General features: G+C 44.2%; 1 protein-coding gene across 4 annotated transcripts in view; it reads right to left on the bottom strand.

Annotated features, from left to right (window-relative positions):
- The window catches only part of RABEP1 (rabaptin, RAB GTPase binding effector protein 1), a 111,927-nt gene extending 94,002 nt beyond the window's left edge, over nt 1-17,925 (bottom strand). For 2 of the 4 annotated variants that reach the window (XM_008010011.3, XM_008010013.3), the window contains exon 1: nt 17,678-17,922. In XM_008010011.3, the coding sequence (XP_008008202.3) occupies nt 17,678-17,711 (34 nt within the window). In that variant the 5' untranslated portion in view covers nt 17,712-17,922. Of the gene's footprint in view, nt 1-14,403; nt 14,513-17,677 lie in introns of those variants that run through there. The other 2 variants (XM_008010014.3, XM_073004624.1) reach the window with 2 other exon arrangements.
- Between the last annotated feature and the right edge of the window lie 4,383 nt (nt 17,926-22,308).

The raw sequence follows: 22,308 nt of genomic DNA, 5'->3' as shown, positions 1-22,308 counted from the left end.
CCAAAAGTGCTGGGATTACAAGTGTGAGCCACCAAGCCCAGCCACAGAAGCTCTCTTACATACCTTGATGAGCCTTTAAATTGCCAAACCTTTTTTGAAAGAGAATTTGGTACTTAGAATTACATTTTTAAACATTCACATTCTTTATACTCAGTAATTCCAGTTCAAGGAATTAATCCTATAAAAACACATGAATGTGGAAACATCCACTTGAGTGTTATTGGAATGGCATGAATATTCATCAATGAGAGACATACATCTAAAAATTATAGTGAATCTGTATTTTGCAGCCATGAAAACAGTAATTAACTTCAAAAGTAATAATATAGTTTGAGAACAGCATTTGTAGCATGATTCTGCCTTTTTTTTTTAAGAGATGAGGTCTTGCTCTGTGGCCCAGGCTGGAAATGCAGTGGTGCAATTACAGTTCACTTTAGCCTCAAACCTCTTGGGCTCAAACGATCTCCTCAACCTCACAAGAAGCTAGGACTACAGACGTGAACTGTGACACCTGGGTAATTTTTATTTTTTGTAGGGACAGCGGTTTTGCTCTGTTACCCAAGCTGGTCTCAAACTCCTGGCCTCAAGTGATCCTCCTGCCTCAGCCTCCCAAAGTGCAGGATTATAGGCATGGGCCACTGTGCACAGCCATGATTCCGCTTTTAAATTACCATAGAACACATTTTTTAGACACGGGAAAAATATTCACCAGGACATTAACAGTGTTTCTCTTTCTGAGGGATGATCTTATTAGTTCATATCAACTTCCTTTTTATATCATACATTTACAAATTGTTTTATCACTTTTTTTTTTTTGTGAGACGGAGTCTCGCTCTGTCGCCCAGGCTGGAGTGCCGTGGTGCAACCTCTCTCACTGCAAGCTCCCCATCCCGGGTTCACGCCATTCTTCTGCCTCAGCCTCCAGAGGAGCTGGGACTACAGGCGCCCGCCACCACGCCCAACTAATTTTTTTTGTATGTTTTTAGTAGAGACAGGGTTTCACCGTGTTAGCCAGGATGGTCTCGATCTCCTTATCACGAGTATTTTTTTTTTTTTTTTTTTGAGACAGAGTCTCGCTCTGTAGCCCCGGCTGGAGTGCAGTGGCACGATCTCAGCTCACTGCAAGCTCCGCCTCCCGGGTTCTCGCTATTCTCCTGCCTCAGCCGCCCAAGTAGCTGGGACCCCAGGGGCCCGCCGCCGTGCCTGGCTAACTTTTTTGTATTTTTAGTAGAGACGGGGTTTCACCATGCTAGCCAGGATGGTCTCGATTTCCTGACCTTGTGATTCTCCTGACCTTGTGATCTGCCTACCTCAGCCTCCCAAAGTGCTGGGATTACAGGCGTGAGCCACAACACCCAGCCACAAGTATTTATTTTCAATGCAAATAAAATTTCAAAACATGCAGTATGAAAGAAAAAAAATACATCAATGGAACAGAATATAGAGTCCAGAAACAGATTCATGCAAATACAGTCAACTGATCTTTGGCAAAGGAGCAAAAAGGCAACACAACAGAGAAAAGACAGACTTTTGAATAAATGGTGATGCTGGAACAACTGGATATCCACATGTAAAAAAACGAACTGAGCCACAAGACCTCACATCCTTCACAAAAACAAATTTAAAATAGATTATAGACCTAAGGGTAAAAGACGCAAAGCTTTAAATCTCCTAAAACATAACACTGGAGAAAATATTGATGTCCTTGGGTTTGGAGATGACTTTTAGATACGATACGAAAGGCACAAGTCATGAAAAAATACAGTTGACCCTTGAAAAACGTGGGACTAGACTAGGGGCACTGATTCCCACAGTCAAAAATTCATGTATAACTTTTGACTTCCCAAAAACTTCACTAATAACCCACTACTGACCTGTAATTTCACCAATAACATAAAACAATTGATACATACTGTGTATGTTGTATGTATTACATACTGTATTCTTACAATAAAGCAGGCTAAATATTAAAATAATGGGAACAGAAAATATGTTTACTATTCATTAACTGGAAGTGCGTCATCACAAAGCTCTTCATTCTCTTTGTCTTCACACTGAGTAGGCTGAGGAAGAAGAGCAAGAGGAAGGGTTGATCTTGCTGTCTCAGGGATGGCAGAGGCAGGAGTGGAGGTGGTGGGAGGCAAGAGAGGCAGACGCACTCAGTGTAACTTTACGGAACTATGTGTTAATCTGGATTTTTATTTCTCTAAGAATGTTTCTATATGGTACCCATCCTTTCACCATTTGCTTTAGTTTCAGTGCCTGTATCATAGAAGTGGTCCATGTCATAAAGAAGTCAAACACAGACCGGGCATGGTGGCTCACGCCTGTAAACCCAGCACTCTGGGAGGCCGAGACAGGCGGATCACGAGGTCAGGAGATCGAGACCATCCTAGCTAACACGGTGAAACCCTGTCTCCAATAAAAATACAAAAAATTAGCCGGGCATGGTGGCGGGTGCCTGTAGTCCCAGCTACCCGGGAGGCTGAGGCAGAAGAACGGCGTGAAACCGGGAGGCAGAGCTTGCAGTGAGCCGAGATCACGCCACTGCACTCCAGCCTGGGGGACAGAGCGAGACTCCGTCTCAAAAAAAAAAAAAAAAAAGTCAAACACAGTCTTTGCAGTCTTGAATAATCAGAGCCGTCCTGCCAGACTAATGTCAGTTTGTTTTCTGGCCCTGCTCCTCGGTCTTCTTACTCATAGCCTGGCACTGGTTCAGAAACAGACATCTCCAGCAAGTTACCTTCTGTGAATTTCTCTGGTGTACGTCCACTGGCTCTTGAATTTCTCCAAGATCCATATCTTGAAATCCTTTACCCCCAACCTTTTTGCCATATCCACCATCTCTTTCATGATTTCTTTGATTGGCTCTGTGCTAAATCCTGTGAAATCATGCACAACATCCAACACAGTTTTCTCCAGCAGGTATTTATTGTTTCAGGCTTGATGATTTTCATGGTTTTTTCATGATATTTTCAATGGTGTAATCCTTCCCTACTTTCAACACAGTCTCTCCACTGGAGTTCCTTTCCACAACGTTGACAATAACCGATAACCGATAACCGGTGTAACGAACCTTAAAGGTCCGTATGGCCTTAGGACCCTTTTATGTAAAGGCTGAATTAACGATGCCTTCGGGGGCAAGTAGACAACTTTCAACAACTTCTCCAGTGTTTAACTCCTGGTGTTCCAAGTAGGGAGGGCTGTGTCCAATATCAAAAGAAATTTAGGCCAGGTGCAGTGGCTCACGTCTGTAATTCCAGCACTTTGGGAGGTCGAGGCGGGTGAATCACAAGGTCAGGAGTTCACGACCAGCCTGGCCAACATGGTGAAACTCCATCTCTACTAAAAATATAAAAATTAGCCAGGCATGGTGGTGCACGCCTGTAATCCCAGCTACTCAGGAGGCTGAGGCAGGAGAATTGCTTGAACCCAGGAGGCAGAGGTTGCAGTGAGCCGAGATCATGCCACTGCACTCCAGCCTGGGTGACAAGAGCAAGACTCTGTCTCAGTCTCAAATAAAAAATAAAAAAAAAATTAGCAGTCCCTCACTGGGCCAGGCATTTGCTGACTTCAGACGAAAACACTGAAGGAATCAATCCAGAAAAAAGTTCTCATTGACCAGACCTTCTTGTACAACCAAGAAAAGACTGGCAGCTGACGTTATCTTTTTCCCTTCAAGGCCCAGGGGTTTAGCAGTTTTATAGATAATGGCAGTCCTGATCATAAACCCCACCGCATTTGTTCAAAACAGTACAGTTAGCCTATCCTTGCCTGCCTTCACCTTAAATCCTGGTGCCCACTTCACTTCCTTACTAATAAATGTTCTTTGGGACATTTTTTTTCCCCCAGAATAGGGCACTTTGTGTGCATTAAAAATCTGTTTAGGCACAAATACTTTCTCCTCAATGATTTCTGTTGTTGTTGTTGTTGTTGTTGTTTTGAGACAGCGTCTCATTCTATTACCCAGGCTGGAATACAATAGTGTGATCATGGCTCACTGCAGGCTCAACCTCCCAGGCTCAAGCAATCCTCCCACCTCAGCCTCTGGAACAGCTGATACTACAGGCACATGCCACCACACTCAGCCAGTTTTTTCTAACTTTTTGTAGAGATGGGGTCTCCCTATGCTGCCCAAGCTAGTCTCTAACTCCTGGGCTCAAATGAGCCTCCTATGTCAGCCTCCCAAAGTGCTGGGATTACAGGTGGGAGCCACAGTGCCCAGCCCTCTGATTTTCTTAATGGCATCTGGGAATTTGCCTGCTGCCTCTTGGTCAGCAGAAGCTGCTTCTTACGTTATCTTGACATATTTTACACCAAACCTCTTTCTAAAGTTACCAAATTGTCCTTTGCTGGCATTAAATTCTGCAGCTTTAGATCCTTCACCTTCTTCTGCTTTAAGTTGTCATATAATGACTTCACTTTTTCTCAAATCTCACTAGAGTTATAGGTATGTCTTATAGCAATCCTTCACCAACATAAAAGCTGCATTTTCAATATGACATTAAAAGGTATTTCACAAAAAATACAAGGTTTTCATACCTGCTGGCTTAGCTGCAACAGTTTCACAAATTTCTTTTTTTTTTTTTTTTTTTTGACAACGGTCCTTACGCTGGATTCATGTGTCTTGAAATGGTGGGCAACCACAGCTGCAGACCTCAATCTATGGTACGTATCAAGCAATTCAATGTTTTCTTGTAATGCCATGACTTCTCTCTGCTTCTTGGGAGCACTTCCAGTATCACTAGTGGCACTCTGTATGGGTCTCAAGGTTTACAGCACAACATGATGAAAAACACGCGAGAACCACAAGAGATCACTTTTTGCTGTGATACGCAATTTACTGAATGGACAAACTGCTAAGAGATAATTAGCTTTTTTTTTTATTTCTGAGACAAGGTCTTGCTCTGCCACCCAGGCTGGAGCGCAGTGGCACAATCTCGGCTCACTGCAACCTCCACCTCCCGGGTTCAGGGGATCCTCTGGCCTCAGCCTCTTGAGTAGCTGGGACTATAGGAGTGCCCCATCACGCCTGGCTAATTTTTGTATTTTTTGTAGAGATGGGTTTCAACATGTTACCCATGCTGGTTTTGAACTCCTGAGCACAAGCGATCCACTGCCTCAGCCTCCCAAAGCACTGGAATTAGAGGTGAGCCGCCCCGCCCGGCTGATCGGCATTTTCAGTAGACACGTGCAACACTCCAGCACACAGCAACAGGAGGTGGCCACAAAATCACTACACTGCTATAGTGTGCACTACAGTTAATTTTATGCAGTTATGATTTAATACTGCATCTCTATTTACATTTCTCTCCACTGCAAATGGCACCATGTACAGTGTATTTGTGTACATTCTGATAAATTTTAACTTCTGATAATAGATTTGTGTACATTTTATGGTAGTAAATTATAAAAGACTGGTATCTACATATGTCTCATGCATTCACGACATACCTTTTTCTTAATTTTTTGGTATTTCTAGGCTATGCTATCTGCAGGTTCTTCAAGTTGTTGCAAATTTCCAAAATATTTTCCAATATATTTATTTTTTGAAATCCGCATATAAAAAGACCCACCATTCAAATCCATGTTGTTCAAGAGTCAACTATAATTGATAAGTTGGACTTCATTAAAAATCAAAACTTCTGCTCTGCAGAAGACACTGTCAAGGGAGTAAGACAAGCCACAGACTGGGAAAAAATATTTGCAAATAAAATATCTGATAAAGAACTGTTATCCAAAACACACAAAAAACACTTAAAACTCAAGTGCTTGCTTACTAAGCCATCCCCCTAAAACAACAAAAAAACCTTAACAATAAGAAAACGAGCAACCCAATAAAAAAATGGGCAAAAGCCCTGAACAGACACCTCACCAAAGATATATAGATGGCAAGAATATGAAGGGAATTGCTAATATTAAAACATAAATTGAGGGAATGTTAGCCTGTATTAAAGAGAATTAAGGGTCCTGATCAAAAGAGAACGTTTTGCTGTTCTTTCCACAAGTCACATCGATTCTGTGTCTAAAATATTTTTACCAATTTTAGGTTCACCACTTTAAGAACCGCATTATCAAACTACTTGGCATTAGAACATTTGGCTAGCCTAGCAGAGGAGGCCACACAAAAATAATGAAGGCATAGGACCCTCATATGAGGAACTCCTAACATGGAAGAAAGCCCCTTAAATATGTGGCCGGGTAAGGTGGCTCACGCCTGTAATCCCAGCACTCTGGGAGGCCGAGGCAAGGGGATCACCTTAGGTCAGGAATTCAAGACCAGCCTGGCCAACATGGCGAAACCCCGTCTCCACTAAAAATACAAAAAAAATTAGCTGGGCATGGTGGTGGGCACCAGTAATCCCAGCTACTCGGGAGGCTGAGGAAGGAGAATCGCTTGAACCCTGGAGGGAGAGGTTGCAGCGAGCCGAGATGGCACCACTGCACTCCAGCCTGGGCAACAAAAGCGAGACTCTGTCTCAAAAAAAAAAAAAAAAACAAACAAACAAACAAAAAAAACTTTGATGACCTTTCCTATGCAAGAGAAAATAGCCTAATACTGATTCACTCAAGAGGTCGGAACCAAAGCGTAAAAGGGAAATAATTCGGAGCCCCCAAATTAAGAACCTTCTAATACTTATAGGTACTACAAAAAGTGGAAGTGCTCTAAAGACACTAGATTTCCATCTGTTAAGAATAAACACAGAACAATTTTTTGCAGAGCCAGAAGTAAATTGCTAATGTCCTTCCATTACTCTCTACAGAGCCCTATTAGGTTCACAGAATGAAGGATAGGATTATTTTCAGAAACATTCTGCTTTTCTTAAGAACCAGAGGTCTCACCACTGTTGTCCAGGCTAGACAGCAGTGGCTATTCACAGGCATGACCACTGCACACTACAGCCTTGAACTTCTGGGCTCAAGCAATCCTCCTATCGGGGCCTCTCAAGCAGCTGGGACTACAAGTGTGCACCACCACGCCCAGCTGGAAAACTTCTGCTCTTGAATAACCAAGAACAGTAGGGAGATCATATGTAGATGGGGGCAGCAGTTTATTTAGACAATAAATACAGCATGAGTTTAGAGAAGGTAGATATCAATTGGAGACTGATGGTTAAAAAAATATTTTGTCTCGATTTTTGATAGCCTTAACAAAGGAATGACAACCCACATCATGGTTTGCTCCCCTCAACCCATCAAATTTCCCACAATAAGGACCCAATCATATCCTGTACTTATTAGTCTACTAGCCTTTCTCAACTCAGGGTCCATGAAAGAATTAAGCAAGCCCTAATGCCCAAGGCATTCAATGTATGTAATGTATTAACTTCTCTCCTCTGCGTTTTTTTTTTAGACGTAGTCTCACTGTTAGTTACCCAGGCTGGAATGCAGTGGCGCAATCTCAGCTCACTGCAACCTCCACCTCTCAGGTTCAAGTGATTCTCCTGCCTCAGCCTCCCGGGTAGCTGGGATTACAGTCGTGCCCCACCACACCCAACTAATTATCGTATTTTTGTAGAGACAGGGTTTCACCATGTTGGCCAGGCTTGTCTTGAACTCCTGACCTCAGGTGATTCACCCTGGGCCTCTCAAAGTGCTGTCCTCTGCATCTAGAATGGTACGTGTTATATCACCTTTGGGACAACTGAAAAAGGAGTCAAATTACTTTGTGTTATTTGGTTAAGATAACCCAGGAGGGTATAAACAACATAATCTACTTGACTGAAATAAAGGTCTTAAAACTATAACCTCCATGAATACAGGCACCTTGTCTGGCTTGTTCATAGTATATACATGTTCAAATCATATATATTTGAATAAATGGATAAAAGAATGGAGGCCTCATATATTTAGTTAGTTTCTCTCTTCTACCTCAGTTTTCTCTACCTTTTCCTTTCGTCCTTTCCTTTTTCCCTTCCATTTTGGAGAATGAAGTCCCTGTGGCCCCTCTTGACACTCGGATACTCCTGTTCTATTTCATCTGCTTTCAATTGAGACCCAGACCCAGTCCCATCTACTATCTCCTGATCTTACATCTTCAGGCAGTTTCTCCCTTTCCACTGGCAGTCCTTCATCATACAATTATTTAAATCTCTATTCTTAAAATACACACACCCCTTCCCACAATCCTACTACTCCCTCAAGTGACTGCCCCACTCATATGTGTATTACCATACTTTCCAAATTTAGTCTATATATGCTACCTCTCCGTATTTACACCTTCCTTATTGAAACTCTTCTCTTCGAGGTCCTGATGACCACTTCACTGCTGATTTCAGTGAGCACTTCTGCCTTCATCTGACTTTTCTGCAGCACTTAGCACTGTTGACCATCCCCCTCTTCAAACCTTCTCCAATAGTGACTTCTAACACTAATCATCCTAGCTCTCCTTTTTCATAAGGTTCACTGATTTCCTCTCCCTCTCCCAATCCATTTTTATCTGTGTCCTTCCAAATAGCCTATACTTTTCTCCCTGAGCCGTATTCATCCTTGATGACTCCTAGGCATTTGACGTCTACATCGCCGATGTCTTTCCTGACTCCAGGCCTACATTTCCAGCTATCTACTAGATATTTCTGCATGGCTGCCCCACCAGTATTCCAGATCAACATATCTATATGCAAATGTGTCACTTTGTACTATTAAATGTGCCCTTCTACTGGTTGCCTAGATGGATAAACAGCATCTACATTCTCAGAATCCTCTTCAATTTCTCTCCTACCCAAATTCCAAATCAAATGTTCATCAAGTTGCTATTTTACCACAGTATTTCTCACACCTATTATTTCCTTCTCTCCATTCCTATTGACCTACATTATAACTCCATCATCTCCCTCTTAGATCAGAGCAATGGCCCAATCCATTTCCTTAACCAATCATCTGCCTCACAGTCTATCTATCTTCTGTATAATCTTCCGAGCAAGCTTCCTACAGGACAGTATGGTTCACAATATCACTCTATCAAAACACAGTTCCATCCACATCATCTAGAAAAATCCAGACTCACTGGCTGGCAGCAAAGATTTCCACCATTCAGGCTCTCCTTTTTCAAACCTGTCTCTAAACAGCCTCACACCCCCAGGACACCAGGTTATTCACACACCTCACACTACACATTCTCCATCCCTACCCTGCAAAGATTACCCCCCTCCTCTAACCGCTGTCTCCAAGGTGCCATTTCCATCCGTCAAAACTTCTACACAACTCTCAAGACTTTATCCAAATGCCACTTTCTCCAATATAACTGGAGGTGCAGTGGGAGAGAAGTGGAGGGAGAATCCTACATTAACTAACTTTCTAAATAAGATGTCTCTGCTGTGTTATGAAAATATCGTACGAACTATAACACTATAACAACTGCATGGCCGGGCGCGGTGGCTCAAGCCTGTAATCCCAGCACTTTGGGAGGCCGAGACGGGCGGATCACGAGGTCAGGAGATCGAGACCATCCTGGCTAACCCGGTGAAACCCCGTCTCTACTAAAAAATACAAAAAAAAAATCTAGCCGGGCGAGGTGGCGGGCGCCTGTAGTCCCAGCTACTCGGGAGGCTGAGGCAGGAGAATGGCGTGAACCCGGGAGGCGGAGCTTGCAGTGAGCTGAGATCCGGCCACTGCACTCCAGCCTGGGCGACAGAGCGAAACTCCGCCTCAAAAAAAAAAAAAAAAAAAACTGCATATTGTTATCCATCTTTCAATATCTACTACCCATATTCATTCTATGACAAGTACTGTCCTGAGGATACCATTATCAGTCAGACAAACTGCCCTCTCCTCATGGCATATGTATTTGCCACTAGACTTTTAAGACCCATAAGAAAAGGAACATTTCTCTTTTTTTGCCATGCCACAGGCTCTATCATAGTCTCTGGGGCTGTTTTTGCCAAGATCTCTTTCTGAAACATAAGAAAGGAACATTTCTACTTTGCTACAATAACCCTAACACAGTGCCCATCACCAATAGGCATAAGCAATAAATACTTGTTTAAAGAATTAACATATTAAAGAAAAAGGTCTGATTATCAAGGAAGTCTTATTCATCCTGACTATAATCAAGCTACATCAATGCTATGATTCTTATCAGGCAACATCATAATGAGGCTTCTAGAGAAAGTTCATTCTACATAAGATGCAGTTACCAGAAAAGAGTAACAGCCCCAACTCTACTCCTGCATTCTAGTACTGGCTCTGCTACAGTGCAATTGACTTCTACCTCTTTAGTCCTTAAGTTTCCTGATCTGTAAACTGAGGGAAGATAACTACTCTCTAGCATTCCTTTGTTATATGATTTTTTATCTACTTTCTACAGGTTACATACATTTAGAAAACATCAGGTACCACTGAAGGTCATTAACAACTGGAATCTGAAAGATGATCAAAAGAATGTTAAGTAAGCTGGGTGTGGTGGCTCACGCCTAAAATCCCAACACTTTGGGAGGCTGAGGCAGGAGGATTACATGGGCCCAGGCATTCAAGACCAGCCTAGGCAGTGTAGACAGAACTTGTCTCTACTTTAAAGATAATTCGGCCGGGCACAGTGGCTTACACCTGTAATCCCAGCACTTAGGGAGGCCGAGGCAGGCGGACCACAAGGTCAGGAGTTCAAGACCAGCCTGGCCAGCATGGTGAAACCCCATCTCTATTAAAAATACAAAAAAAATTAGCCGGGCATAGTGACGTGCGCCTGGAGTCCCAGCTACTTGGGAGGCTGAGGCAAGAGAATCACTTGAGCCCAGGAGACGGAGGTTGCAGTGAGCCAAGATCGTGCCACTGCACTCCAGCCTGGGTGACAGAGAGAGACTCCATCTCAAAAATAATAATAATAATTCAAGAAAGTTAGGAAGATTCAAGTCATGTGATAACAGAAATAAACATGTAGGAAGGACATAAATAAAACATTAAAACTAGTCAAAACTAGGAGATGGTAAGTTCCTTCTCCCCAGAAGGAAGAAAACTCAGACTATCAGTTGGAATGGATTCAGTTATCTGATAAGAAAACTTTCTGTAATTTTACTGAGAGTAACAGCTTTCTCTGTAATCCAACAGCACCACTGTACCTGCTTTCCCACTGGACACCTTCTCAGTCTACATTCCCAAGGCCCATTCCTCTACTAGGTCATAAAACTCTTAAAGGAACTACATATTATTCATTTCCGTATTTCTCCCCCTCACATTCCCTGGCACAACTGGATCACACAAAATTAAACAATATTTATTAAATACTTCTATAAAGACAATATTCAAATTAATGACTATACAAGAAGAGAACATCAAACTTCAGTGGATAAAAACCTAGCGTATGATACACGGAGGTATTTTAGAAATTAGAGCCCTTAAGATTCAAAAGTAATTCTCTCCACAGAAAGCCAGGTAAGACAGGAAAATTAAAGGCCATTAACCCAATTCCAGGCTACTGTGTGTTGGGATATCAGAGTGACAAAGACTGTGGGTATGTGCAGGGCCTGTGTTTTTCAGATTAAGTATCTCTGCTAGTTCAAAGGTTGGGAGATTCACCAAGTTATAATTTACAAACAAAAACATGAATTATTGAACAAACATTAAGACAACTAGTTATTCAGGAAAAAAATAAAGGGTGCTCTGCCTCAGCCCTGGAAGCTATGACTGTCCCTTATGTCTACTAGTCCTGTATTCTTTAGGGCTTCTTTCATCTTAGTGGGTGATCTCCAGTTTAGTTAATAATTCTTTATATTAAACTTCCCTAATTTAAAAACAAATTCCAAATGCATTAGACTACAAAACATAAAAGACAACTACAAGTGTTGAAAATAAGGTTTTTTTCTCTTTAAATAAACATGAGAGTTGGGGGGGTTTTCCTCAGCAAAATAAGAACCCAGAAACCATAAATTTAAAAAAAAAGGTCAGATCTACCTAAAAATTAAAGCTTTCTGCATAACAAAAAAACAAAATTTTAATGAGGTAAATGACAAACTGTGAGATCAAACTTTCCAATACATACCAAAGGGCTAATATAATTTACAAAGAGCTCCTCCAAATTACTGAGAAAAGGACAACCCAATGGAAAAATGGGAAACAGATATAAACAGACAAGTCACAAAAGAAATAGATGTGAAACAGCAACTCAAAGTAGAAGAGAAAAGAAAGAAGAGGAAGAACAAGAAGAAGAAGAAAGGTGGGGAGGAAGGAAGGAAGGGCAGGCAAGCAAAAAAGAAAAAAAATGAAAGAAAGAAAAAAATGAATGGAAGGAAAGAAGGAACAAGCCAACCAGCCAATAAACAAAGAGGCCATAATTAATATAATTCCTATCCAGGAAGTGCAAATTAAAAAGCCACACTTCAACCAGGCACAGTGGCTCACTCCTATAATCCCAGCACTTTGGGAAGCCAAGGAAGGTGGATAAATTGAAAACAGGAGACAGAGACCAGCCTGGCCAACACGGTGAAACCCTGACTCTACTAAATACACAAAAAAATGAGCTAGGTATAGCATTGCATGCCTGTAATCCCAGCTACTTGAAGGGCTAAGGCACGAGAATCGCCTGAACCTGGGAGGTAGAGGTTAGAATGAGCAGAGTTCACACTACTGCACTCCAGCCTGGGCAACAGAGCAAGACTCGGTCTCAAAAAAACAAAGAAAAGAAATAAAATAGGCCGGGCACAGTGGCTCACGCCTGTAATCCCAGCATCCGCCAAGATGGATGCATCACCTGAGGTCAGGAGTTAGAGACCAGCCTGACCAACATGGCAAAATCTCATCTCTATTAAAAACACAAAATTAGCCTAGCACAGTGGCGCATGCCTGTAATCCCAGCTACTTGGGAGGCTGAGGCAGGAGAATCACTTGAACCCGGGAGGTGGAGGTTGCAGTGAGCCAGGCTGGTCTGGAACTCCTGACCTCAGGTGATCCACCTGCCTCAGCCTCCCAAAGTGCTGGGATTACAGGTGTGAGTCACCACACCTGTAATCCCAGCACTTTGGCCCACTGCGATTTTTTTTAAACCTAAGTGAGACCACATCATTCCTCTGTTCAAAGCTCTTCAAGGGTTCCCCATAGTGAAACCCAATCTTGGCAATACTCCAGGGCCAACAAGATCTGCCTCCACCTCACGACCTCACGACCTCTCTGACCTCATATCCTACTCTACACTTCTCCTAGGCCCCGTAACATCATTCCAGCCACACTGACCTCCATGCCATTCCTCAAACACACCAGACATGCTTCTGCCCTCAAGGCATATGCAAAAACTGATCCCTGCCTAGAACACCCTTCCACCAGATATCCTCAAGGCTAACTCCTCTAACTACTTCAAGTCTTTGCACAAATGTCATCTTCTCAATAAAGCTGCCTGACCAGCCTATTTAAAACCAGCCCCACCCCCTTCCCTTTAACCTGCTATGTTTTCTTTTTTCCACTGCACTTATCATCTAACAACCCATATCATTTGCTTACGTTTGTTGTTTAATATCCGTTTCTCCCACACTAGGGCAGGGTTATTTATTACCTATATTGCCCACTGATGTATTCCAAATGCCTAGAATTGTGCCTGAGAAACAGTATACATTCGTATTAGTTGAATAAATAGTTTTGTACATGTCTATAGGATTATCTAATTAGTGGCTGAATGATTCACTACCTAGGAACAGGGACTGGGTCTGGTTTTGTTCATCATTGCATTTCCTAGATCCTAGCATAGGATTTGGCATAGAATAGACACACAAATACTTGTTAACTGAACAATACAACTCTTTTTTTTTTTTTTTTAGACAGAGTCTCGCTCTGTCCCCCAGGCTGGAGTGCAGTGGCACGATCTCGGCTCACTGCAACCTTCACTTCCAGGGTTCAAGCAATTCTTCTGCCTCAGCCTCCCGAGTAGCTGGGACTACAGGTGCGCACCACCACACGCAGCTAACTTTTGTATTTTTAGTAGAGACTGGGTTTCACTATATTGGCCAGGTTGGTCTTGAACTCCTGACCTTGTGATCCATCCATCTCAGCCTCCCAAAGTGCTGGGATTACAGGCGTGTGACACCGCGCCCAGCTGAACAACGTAACTTTCTTTAATCAAAAGACACAAATTTAAAACAAATGACATCATCCAGAGCTTGTAAGATTACAGGGGAAATCCAACTGCCATATATTGTTGGCAAGTATGTAAATCGATGCCTTTGAGAGTAAGCTAGCTACAGGTATTAAAATTTAAACCACTCAGAACTCATGCCCTTTATTTAATTCACTAGTCTTACAGAAGTACAAGAGTACCTAAAAAATATGCACAAGGACATCCATTACAACACTGCTTATAAAATAATTAAAAATTGAAAACAATGTATTTGCCCCACAATAGGGAAACAGGCAATAAATCACGCATGGTACATGCATATGATGAGATAGTCTTTAACAAGAATGAGGAAGGCCTACAACACTGACCTGGAAAGTAGTCCACGATCTAGTACATAAGCCAGACGGCATGGATTTGAAGTCTGCTCCCCCACTTAGTAGCTGTATAACATCAGGCACATTTCTTTAACTTCTCTGTGCTTCAGTTTCCTCATCAAGAAAATAGAAGCAGTAATATTTCAATAGTACTCACTTCATTGCTACGAAGATTCCCTAAGATAATGCCTACAGTGTTTACAGAACATTACATGGCCATATAACCATGTATGAGTATATTCTAGCTAACATTTATTAAGTGAGATAGGGAAGTTGCAGGTTTATGTATGTAATGCATGTCCTTCAGGGGTAAAAGGTAGCATGTCTGTGTAACTAACAAGAAACAATCAGGAATCCAGCCTGGTCAACACGGCAAGGATAAAAACTAATGAAGTGGGTTGGGTGCAGTTGCTTATGCCTGTAATCCCAACACTGAGAAATCAAGATGGGAGAATTGCTTGAGCCCAGGGATTCAAGATCAGACTGGGCAACACAGTGAGACCCTCTCTACAAAAGAAAAAGAAAAAAGTGAAGTAAAATCAGAGCAAATGTTTCAAAGACATAGTTGAACTTAGATTAAACATTAAAATTTGAAATTTTTCACATTTTTGAATTTTCAGGGGAAAACAGATCAACTGAAATTTCTTTAACTATTAAAATTACCTATATTCCAAATAAGTAAACTAAGAGGCAGTATCAAAAACCCAAAACTTTTTTAATTTACAAAATTATTAAAATGAATAAAGTGATTACATTTCATCCCTTCAATTTACACACAAATCGATTTTCCTAATCTACCATATGGTCATGAAAAACAGACAATATAGATTTTTTTTTTTAAAGTTATCAAAGACAATCGCTTCTGAAATGGGATAAAACGAGATACAGTCAAAGACTAAGCAGTTAGTTATCTTTCACCACCAGTTTGACACAAAATAATTCTGGCAATTTTTTTTTTTTTTTAATCAGCAGGAAATTCAAATGTGCCTAAAGCTAAAGTGGTCTACATGAGTTCAGCAAAAGACACAAATTAAATCCCCAAAAGCCAGACTCAGGGACTCACACCTATAATCCTAGCACTTTGGGAGGCGTAGACAGATGGATTCCTTGAGTTCAGGGGTTTGAGACCAGCCTGGGCAACATGGCAAAACACCGTATCTACAAAAATACAAAAATTAGCTGGGCATGGTGGCATGCACCTGTAGTCACAGCTACTTGGGAGGCTGAGGTGGCAGGATTGCTTTAACCCCAGGAGGTCGAGGCTGCAGTGAGCCAAGATGGCACCACTGCACTCCAGCCTGGCCAACAGAGTGAGATACTGTCTCAAAAAAAAAAAAAAAAAAAATTAAAATCCCCAAGATGAACTTCTGACACAAGGCACTCAAATGTACCAAATTATCTCTCTCCTACTGTAAAAAGTAGCCATGGCTAACTACATTAATTTAAAATAAAAATCATCCTAGAGTCACAAGATTTGAAAAATAGGAAATAAATCTGAACTAAAATAGCAAGAATACAATTTCCTAAAGCTCATTTTCCCTAGTCTCTTTCAAGTGCTTAGTCACTTCTGCCTATTTACAAGGAAGACCATTTCATATCTTGAAAGAGGCAGGGAATTTTGATTCCAGACTGTCATGTCACCTGAGCTGCCCTAAACGTTTGTTTCCATGCAACTCAAGAGAAGGCAGCAGCCAGCTATGCATACCTATCACTCCTGATTAGAACCACAAGCTCTCTCTGTATCCTGCCTCTCCGCGCAGTAAGAAAGTGGGATTGTGGAAAAACAAAGTTTTCTTGCCTGACACCAAATGCAAAAGGTGATCATTAAAATGCAGCCTGAAAACATCCCAGTTTCCTCTCTCTGACAGCCCATCAAAAATACTTTCCTTCCCTTACGTTCCCTTACTGGAACAGAAATAGCAAGCAGGTTCTTATAAAAGTCCAAGTGCTCACTGGACATCTCCCCTCAGGCAACTACCACCACCCAAAACTACAGGTTAATAGGCTCTGGAGCACATTTCCCAGAGAGCAGCCAGAACCTTAATATCTGATACGGTTTCGAGTTCCCCAAAGGCAAGAATAAAGAGTAAGAGTTTCATGAAAGGTTATTCTGAGACAACCCCAAGCAAAGGTAAGTTTTAAAGTACCTACTCCATACCAAGTCCCTTTTCCCAACATTCTACCCTACTCACACTTAAAGATGCTAAGCACACACGTTGATTATAGAAACACACCAGAAAGAACTTTCACAACTAGATACAGTAGGATCTTGGAAAAGACCAAGTACACTACTCCCAAACATCAATTCTAGGTGGTAAAACCTGGAACCGTGTAGTCAATCTGTGAGGCACAGCTCAGTCCAGTTTCCCAGAAGATCATGAAGGGCTCTGACAATCAACTTTCATTATTTAGGATGGGGCCCTTTTTTCCCTTCCAAGAATATAAACGCCATAAATGACACATTTCTTCCACTTCATTTTTTTTTAGTTCCACAAGCAAATATCTTCAAGTAGTGCGAGTAGGCCTCAGCATTCTCAAACACTATTCTCATTACTCCTAATATCTCCGTAACAATTCTATTATTTTATATACACATTCGTGTTGCTATTTTTATAGATAAACTATAAAGGCATGAATTAACCTCTCGATTAAATCGTGTGTGAGAATACTCAGGTTCAACGAGGCTAACAAATGAGCCCAGAGCTTGCTGGTTAACAATCCAGATCCTTTAGACACCCAGGCCCCAACACCTACCATTAAGCCACAGTGCCATTCAGGGAATGCTACTAAATCCAGTTACTGTACACAACTACTTCCAGGTCACATAACTGGGTGCAAAGAGCTCTATAGCAAGGATTGGGGCCGCGGGGAGGGCACGCAACCTAACATTTTTTTTTCTTTAACGAATATAGCACATGTTCCCGATTTCCATCCTCCCCCACGGGCAGAACCCACGTGCCGGTTCCCCGCTACCCAGAACCGCTCCCTCCCCACACTCCCCCACGCTACCCAGCAGCCTCCCCACGCCCTTCCCTCTGTCCTCCCGCAAGCGCTGCACGGGCGCCTCCCGCCCCCTCCCCAGCGACGGCCGCCGGGGCGCCCGCGCCGCCCTCGCGCGCCGCAGCCCGCGCGTCCCCGCCTCCGCCCGGCAGGGTCACCCCTGGGACCTGCGCGCACCCTTCCCGCCGCCTGCCCTCCCCGAAGTCCTCCCGCGACGCCGACGCCGGGCAGGCCGCGCCCGCCGCGCCTGCCATGGTGGGCGCCTCACCGTCAGGCTGGGAAGCCGGGCCCGGCTGCGCCATGACCAGGCGGCCGGCCTCGGGGAGCGGGGATGGGCGGGGAAGCGGCGTCCCGGGCTCCCGCGGGCTCAGCTGGCGGAGGAGGCGTCGACCGAGCCGCCGCCGCCGCCGCCCAGGGAGGAACCGCTAAGGCTGGAGCCGCCGGCGCCGCCACAGCCGCCGGCAGAGACGGACCCGACCGCCGACCTCCGCCTCCTCATCCTGACAGCGGGAAATAAGCAGTGCGCAGGCGCGGGGGGATGGGGCGGCACGTGACGTTGGCCCGAGGGGAGGGGCGGGGCCTCGGGAGCGCGGAGGGAGCGCGGCAGAAGGGGAGGGTCAGGGCGGAGCTGGGCGCCTGACCCAGCGCCAGAGGGAGGCTGAAGGCGGAGCGGAGCTGGAGAAGAGGGACAGCAGTAAAGACCAGGCCTCTCGAACGGGCCGGTCCCGGTTGCCCACCACAGCACAGTGGGAAAAAAAAAAAAGAAAAAGAATAAGAAAGGAGGACAGATGGCGGGGTGCAGTTCCAGCCTCTACCTCTTCTAGCTGTGCGACCTTGGGAGAGTCACTTCACCTCTTGGAATTTTTGTCAATATAATGGCTAAGAAAAATTTAAACGAGGTAATAAAGTATGAAGAACTGTTTCCGACAGTACTGGGCCTGGACCCCAGGTCCTCTGATGCAGAGGCCAGTGTACTATCCATTAAGCAAATACGTTTGGCTCTCAGTGGTGATAGATGCTGGAGATACAGCCAGGTACAGACTCTGCACTCATAGCAGGAGAGGAGAAATCATATACAGAAAGTGTGGCCCTTTATACCTGGGCAAGAGAACCTGCCCTGGGCCCCATACTTTAGGAACTCCCCTCTAATCACTCCCCATCTGATTTCGACACCTGGAGCGTGCCCCATGCCAAGGAGGTAGTTTAAAAAGCTCTTTTTTTGAGATAGAGTCTCACTCTGACACCCAGACTGGAGTGCAATGATGTGATCTCGGCTCACTGCAACCTCTGCCTCCCGGGTTCAAGCGATTCTCCTGCCTCACCCTCCCGAGTAGCTGGGACTACAGGTGCGTTCCACCACACCCGGCTAATTTTTGTGTTTTTAGTAGAGATGGGGTTTTGCTATGTTGGTCAGGCTGGTCTCCAACTCCTGACCTCGTGATCCACTTGCCTCAGCCTTCCAAAGTGCTGGGATTACAGGCGTGAGCCACCACACCCGGCCTAAAAAGCTATTTTGAAATCAAAGAGGAGCATCAGGAATTACGTACATTTTCATATTTTTAAGGAAATCCTAAGGCCCAGCAATCCCACCCTAGGGTGAGGGAGTCCACAGGGTTTGGCACTTTAGGACCAAGTTCTGCATACCTGTGGCCCCAGAATTCCCTTTCCAGTTAGCTGAAGCTGTGGCCTCTTTCCCAGATCCATTCTCTCTAGGGCAGAGTCTAGGCATCCCTAAAAGAATCTAAAGTGGCTGGGTGCGGTGGCTCACGCCCGTAATCCCAGAACTTTAGAAGGCTGAGGCGGGCGGATCACAAGGTCAGGAGATCGAGACCATCCTGGCTAACACGGTGAAACCCCGTCTCTACTAAAAAATACAAAAAATTAGCCGGGCGTGGTGGCGGGCGCCTGTAGTCCCAGCTACCTGGGAGGCTGCGGCAGGAGAATGGCGTGAACCCGGGAGGCGGAGCTTGCGGTGAGCCGAGATCGCGCCACTGCACTCCAGCCTGGGCGACTGAGCCAGACTCAGTCTCAAAAACAAAACAAAACAAAACAAAACATAAAAAGAATATAAAGTGAGGCCATAAAAAAGAATGAGTTCATGTACTTTGCAGGGACATGGATGAAGCTAGAAACCATCATTCTCAGCAAACTAACACAAGAACAGAAAACCAAACACCGCATGTTCCACTCATAAGTGGGAATTGAACAATGAGAACACATGGACACAGGGAGGGGAACATCACACACCCGGGCCTGTGGGGTGTGGGGGGAAGGGGAGGGAGAGCATTAGGTCAAATACCTAATGCATGTGGGACTTAAAACCTAGATGACGGGTTGATAGGTGCAGCGAACCACCATGGCACATGGATACCTATGTAACAAACCTGCACGTTCTGCACACGTATCCAAGAACTTAAAGTATAATTAAAAATAATAGGCCAGGCGCAGTGGCTCACACCTGTAATCCCAGCACTTTGGGAGACTGAGGCAGGTGGATCACGAGGTCAGGAGTTCAAGACCAGCCTGGCAAACATGGTGAAACCCCGTCTCTACTAAAAATACAAAAAATTAGCCGGGCGTGGTGGCAGGTGCCTGTACTCCCAGCTACTCAGGAGGCGGAAGCAGAGAATTGCTTGAACCCGGAAGGCGGAGGTTGCAGTGAGCAGAGATCACGCCACTGCAACTCCAGTGTGGGCGACAGATCGAGACTCAGTCTCAAATCATGATCATCATCATCATCAGAAAATCCACTAATTAGAATCAGTTTCTACTTTCTTTAATTAAATCATTTGTTTTAAAGAAGATATGGCCGGGCGCGGTGGCTCACGCCTGTAATCCCAGCACTTTGGGAGGCCGAGGCGGGCGGATCACAAGGTCAGGAGATCGAGACCATGGTGAAACCCCGTCTCTACTAAAAAATAGAAAAAAATTAGCCGGGCGCAGTGGCGGGCGCCTGTAGTCCCAGCTACTTGGGAGGCTGAGGCAGGAGAATGGTGTGAACCCGGGAGGCGGAGCTTGCAGTGAGCCGAGATTGCGCCACTGCACTCCAGCCTGGGCGACAGAGCGAGACTCCGTCTCAAAAAAAAAAAAAAAAAAGAAGATATACTTCTATTAAAATGATTATCATCAAAAAAGGGGGGGCTAAAGGGCAGCTGTGTTTTATTTTAAGGGGGTGACACGACACTTGGGTGTTTGAGCTCCTATGTCCACAGATCCCTCGTGGTGCAGAACAGAGGTGAGAAAAGAAGTGAGCCAAGAGACAATAGTTGGGCCAGGTCCTGTGCTCCCTTCACCACCTCATTCATGTGCTTAACTCCCAGGAGTCCAGGAATTCTAAATTTAAACCTGGCCTTCCAGGTCTTAAAAGATGTAGATTTGTCCAAGTAGAAGAATAGACTATATTAAGGTTAGCGGTTAATTGGAGTAGTTTGCAATTTTATTTTATTTTATTATTTATTTATTTTTTGGAGACAGAGTCTCACTCTGTTGCCCAGGCTGGAGGGCAGTGGCACCATCTCAGCTCACTGCAACCGCCACCTCCAGGATTCGAGTGATTCTCCTGCCTCAGTCTCCTGAGTAGCTGGGATTACAGGCGTGTCTCACCACGCCCGGCTAACTTTTGTGATTTTAGTAGAGACGGTTTCACCATGTTGGTCAGGCTGGTCTTGAACTCCTGACCTCAAATGATCTACCCACCTTGGCCTCCCAAAGTGCTGGGATTACAGGTACGAGCCACCATGTCCGACCTGGTTTGTAATTTTAAGTAATTAAGGTATCTGTTTGTACTTTTGCCCCAGGTCCTGCCAACGTTAGGGGAGAGCCAATATACAGACTCAAGTTTTTCGAGCAGTGAATGTCTCCCAAATGACTGGTGTGCATTTGAGAGAGCAAGCAGGGTCTCCCCAGCACCCTGCCCAACCCCCCATAAATGATTTTCCTAGATTAGCAAATCCATACTTACCAGGGAGACCTTTGGCCAGGATAGGGCAGCCCAGTGCATCCTCTGTATTGTTGTGATGACTAACACGAGGTATAAGCCATAAAGATAGCAGATGTGGCCAGGTGCTGTGACTCACGCCTGTAATCCCAGCACTATGGGGGGCTGAGGCAGGCAGATCATTTGAGGTCAGGAATCCAAGACCAGCCTGACCAACATGGTGAAACCTTGTCTCTACTAAAATACAAAAATTACCCAGGCATGGTGTTGGGCACCTATAATCGGGGGGCTGAGGCAGAATCGCTTAAACCCAGGAGGTCCAGAGGTTGCAGTGAGCCAAGATTGTGCCACTGCACTCCAGCCTGGGCAACAGAGTGAGACTCCCTCTCAAAAAATAAAAATGAAATAGAAGGGGCTCCTTCCAGTGAGAGAGTGGCAAATTTATTGCCATTGATAATGAGGCTTGAAGCCAGGCCCCCAAGATCAAGATCCCTCAGAAATGGTCAGGCATCTGATTTGGACACCTACGGCTCTCTATGTGAAGGAAATAGTTGAAAAAGTCATTTTGAAATCAGATAGGAGCATCAAGAATACTGAACATTTTCATATTTTTAGGTAAACCCTAGGACCCAGCAATTCCACCCCAGGAATATATTTTAAGAAAACAGATGTATGCTCAAAGTCTTTATTAAGTATAAAAGATGTGATTCTTATGTTCTGAAGGACATTGGGAATAATACATAAATACATCAAATAATTGGTTACCAATGACATTGCCCATGTGCCCCAGGAGACATATGAATATTCACAGTGGCATAGTTCATAATACGATAAGTAAAGGACACATATGTTCATCAACAGTGGACTAGATTTTTTAAAAGTTTTAACATACAATGGAATAATCTACAGCAATGAAAATGAACAAACTGGTCGGGTACGGTGGCTCACACCTGTAATCCCAG

This window comes from Chlorocebus sabaeus, chromosome 16, assembly GCF_047675955.1.
Source record: "Chlorocebus sabaeus isolate Y175 chromosome 16, mChlSab1.0.hap1, whole genome shotgun sequence".
Classification (NCBI taxonomy): Eukaryota; Metazoa; Chordata; class Mammalia; order Primates; family Cercopithecidae; genus Chlorocebus; species Chlorocebus sabaeus.
This window is presented reverse-complemented; position numbering and strand designations above follow the sequence as displayed.